The sequence below is a fragment of the Triticum dicoccoides genome, chromosome 6A (genome assembly GCF_002162155.2).
Source record: "Triticum dicoccoides isolate Atlit2015 ecotype Zavitan chromosome 6A, WEW_v2.0, whole genome shotgun sequence".
Lineage (NCBI taxonomy): Eukaryota > Viridiplantae > Streptophyta > Magnoliopsida > Poales > Poaceae > Triticum > Triticum dicoccoides.
In genome coordinates this window covers 192,829,602-192,832,200 of record NC_041390.1, presented here as the reverse complement: position 1 = coordinate 192,832,200, position 2,599 = coordinate 192,829,602, and the positions used below count along the sequence as shown (strand labels likewise).

General features: G+C 52.5%; 1 protein-coding gene across 1 annotated transcript in view; it reads left to right on the top strand.

Moving 5' to 3' along the window:
* The first annotated feature begins 553 nt into the window (after positions 1-553).
* LOC119316563 (cyclase-like protein 1) overlaps positions 554-2,599 on the top strand; it is a 6,199-nt gene continuing 4,153 nt past the window's right edge. The window contains exons 1-2 of the mRNA XM_037590889.1: positions 554-1,089; positions 1,316-1,360. Coding sequence (XP_037446786.1) covers positions 633-1,089; positions 1,316-1,360 — 502 coding nt within the window. The 5' untranslated portion in view covers positions 554-632. The remainder of the gene's footprint in view (positions 1,090-1,315; positions 1,361-2,599) is intronic.

Genomic DNA, 2,599 nt, shown 5'->3' with positions numbered 1-2,599 from the left:
TACGGAAGGCGAGGGCTGCCATGCCAAGTTGAGCGGTGAGGTCGGAGCGGCCGTCAGTCGGGAGGCACGCGAGCTCGATTGCATTGGCCAGGGAGGTGGAGGAGCTCGAAGGAGGGGTGGTGGAGGTCCTAGATCTGATCGCGGCACGAGCAGGGGATACCGGAGGAAGGAGATCAGTTCGGCGCCACAGGCACGCACGAGGACGTGGAAGTCTTCTTCCTCTGATTTAACTTTTTTGCTATTTATCACATACTAAGATGATGATACCTTGTGCGTTGCCGCGGGCATCGGTTGCAATATTTCAAGAGGTTTGATTGTGTGAAGCATGAATGTTTGAATTGGTGATATATGAATAAAACAAAAGTACATATCGATTATATATAATATTTGATGACAAAATTGCCAAACCATATAAACCTATCAAAGGAATGAACGTATCGTCGCATTTCCGAGAGATGGCCACGACCGCACAAGTGGATATTTTGCCGGAGACTGTTTGGACAAACTAGAAATTATATGTGGTTTCAGCTACCGCGTCTTAACACTATCAGACGACGTGAGAAGCAGAGCGATCACTCCCCAGGATCCACATACTCAAGAGCAAGAGCGCTCGGCACATCAAGTACGCGACCATGGCGGCCCCGGTGGCTCTCACCATCTTCCTGCTGATCCTCCTCCCAGCGCACCATGCTCTCGCCACGTCGGCCGGCGACGCGCACCCAGGCTACGCGGACGCGGAGACCAACACCTGTGGGCCGGCGCTGGACCTGGGCGGCTCCTCCTCCTCCTCCTCTGCCGCAGGCGCGGCCGGCCGGCGCTACGGCCCGGGGCTGGAGGAGTACGGCGGCGGGCGCATCGTGGACATCACGCACGCGTTCCGGCCCGGCATGCCGGCGTACGCGCCGGGCGCGACGGTGGGGCCCATCGTGCGGCTCAAGGAGTCGATGGAGAACGGGTCAGACTACAACTTGTCGGAGCTCAGCATGGAGTGCCACATAGGAACCCACGTCGACGCGCCGGGCCACTTTAACCAGGCCCACTTCGCCGCCGGCCTCGACGTCGACACGCTCGACCTCGAAGTCCTCAACGGTGAGCTCCCCGGTTTTCTCCGACCAAGCTTTGATGATCTTGCCACTCTCCGGCCTGCCATATGTGCGCACACGGTACAATCATCTTGGCTAAAATGGTTGGCGAGTAGTGACACACAAATATACGTGAGCATCTGCGGTTGCATTATGTTAAGAAAAAAGAGATGGCTTGTAAATTATTTGTACTTTTCTTAGAGAGAGAATGATTTGTTTTTATTGCTGGACAGGTCCTGCATTACTGGTCGATGTTCCGAGACACACAAATATAACAGGTAGGCATGCAAGTTTTTCACTCCTTCCATGGAACTCCAGCTCCTCCATCATATCATTGGTGAATCACCTTGCTAGCAAACTTCTTATATAGTGTTAGATATTAATTTAACATGACACGAGAATATGAGATACAAGTATTTTACTCGTATGGTGTATTCAATTGTTGGTTTATTAGAATCATGATCTGCTTTGCTTTTCATTCGTCAAAAGTATGAGATCAGTTTACAATGCTTGGGATGAGGACACCAACAGCTCAACTTGATGCATGGAGAGGGGAAAACATAAACTCAACTATAGGCGTTGGCCGGCTGGTTGCCATCTGAAAACACCCCTAAAAAAAGGGAGGAGTGTCATACCGAACCAAGGTGATCCGAGGAGTATCAAAACTTGCTAAACTAACAACCTTCAGATGATAACATCAGGCCTAGCCTCCATTTGATCAAACCCAAATCACATCGGCTGAGCAACACCAACGACAACCACCAAATACTACTTACTAGTAGTCCCTCCGGCTGGTATCGAACTTCAAAAAAGACCCCCAATGGGTGTGACGCCTAGCAGCATCATTTTATGATCTCCTAGAGGGTTTGGGGTTTCCCTCGGAGTTGCCCCGGACAGTGGAGTAAGCATGGCGCCTATGATGCCTTCAAGAATGAAGCGGCTCCTGTGGGCATCGTCTTGTATGTCCCGGTCAATGAGCGGAAGCATGGTCTTCACTTGGCACTGCACCACCTGCCAGACCCCTAGACTTTGAAAGAGTCCGGTCGGACCACCACTGTTGCTGCCACAGGCCCGCGAACGCTGACCCCATGCACAATAAGTAGCCATAGTCATCACTGGAACAAGATGCCGAGACCCAGATCCACAGCAAGTCAGACCATCTTGTGGCTCCACGCAACACCAACCGCCATCTGCTTCCTCCACGACTTTTGGGAACCACGCTAGAGCAAAGCCCAGCGCACACCCCCTTGAATATGCATGGCAACCACTGGCACCACATGCACCCACATTGCCATCGCAACCGCCATATATATATGGGCACTGGAACCTAGACCCCCCAAGCCGCCTTGTAGCCCATTGTGGCCTAGCTTCCCTTGTTATGCCGATGAGAAGAGCCTTCACCAGATCCACGACCTAGGGCCGCCACCTTGCCTTCTGTTGATGTTCTCCGCCACTGCTGCCTCATTCGGATGCGGCAAAGAGGTGGGTGGAGAGAGAGAGAGAGAGAGGAGGGGAAA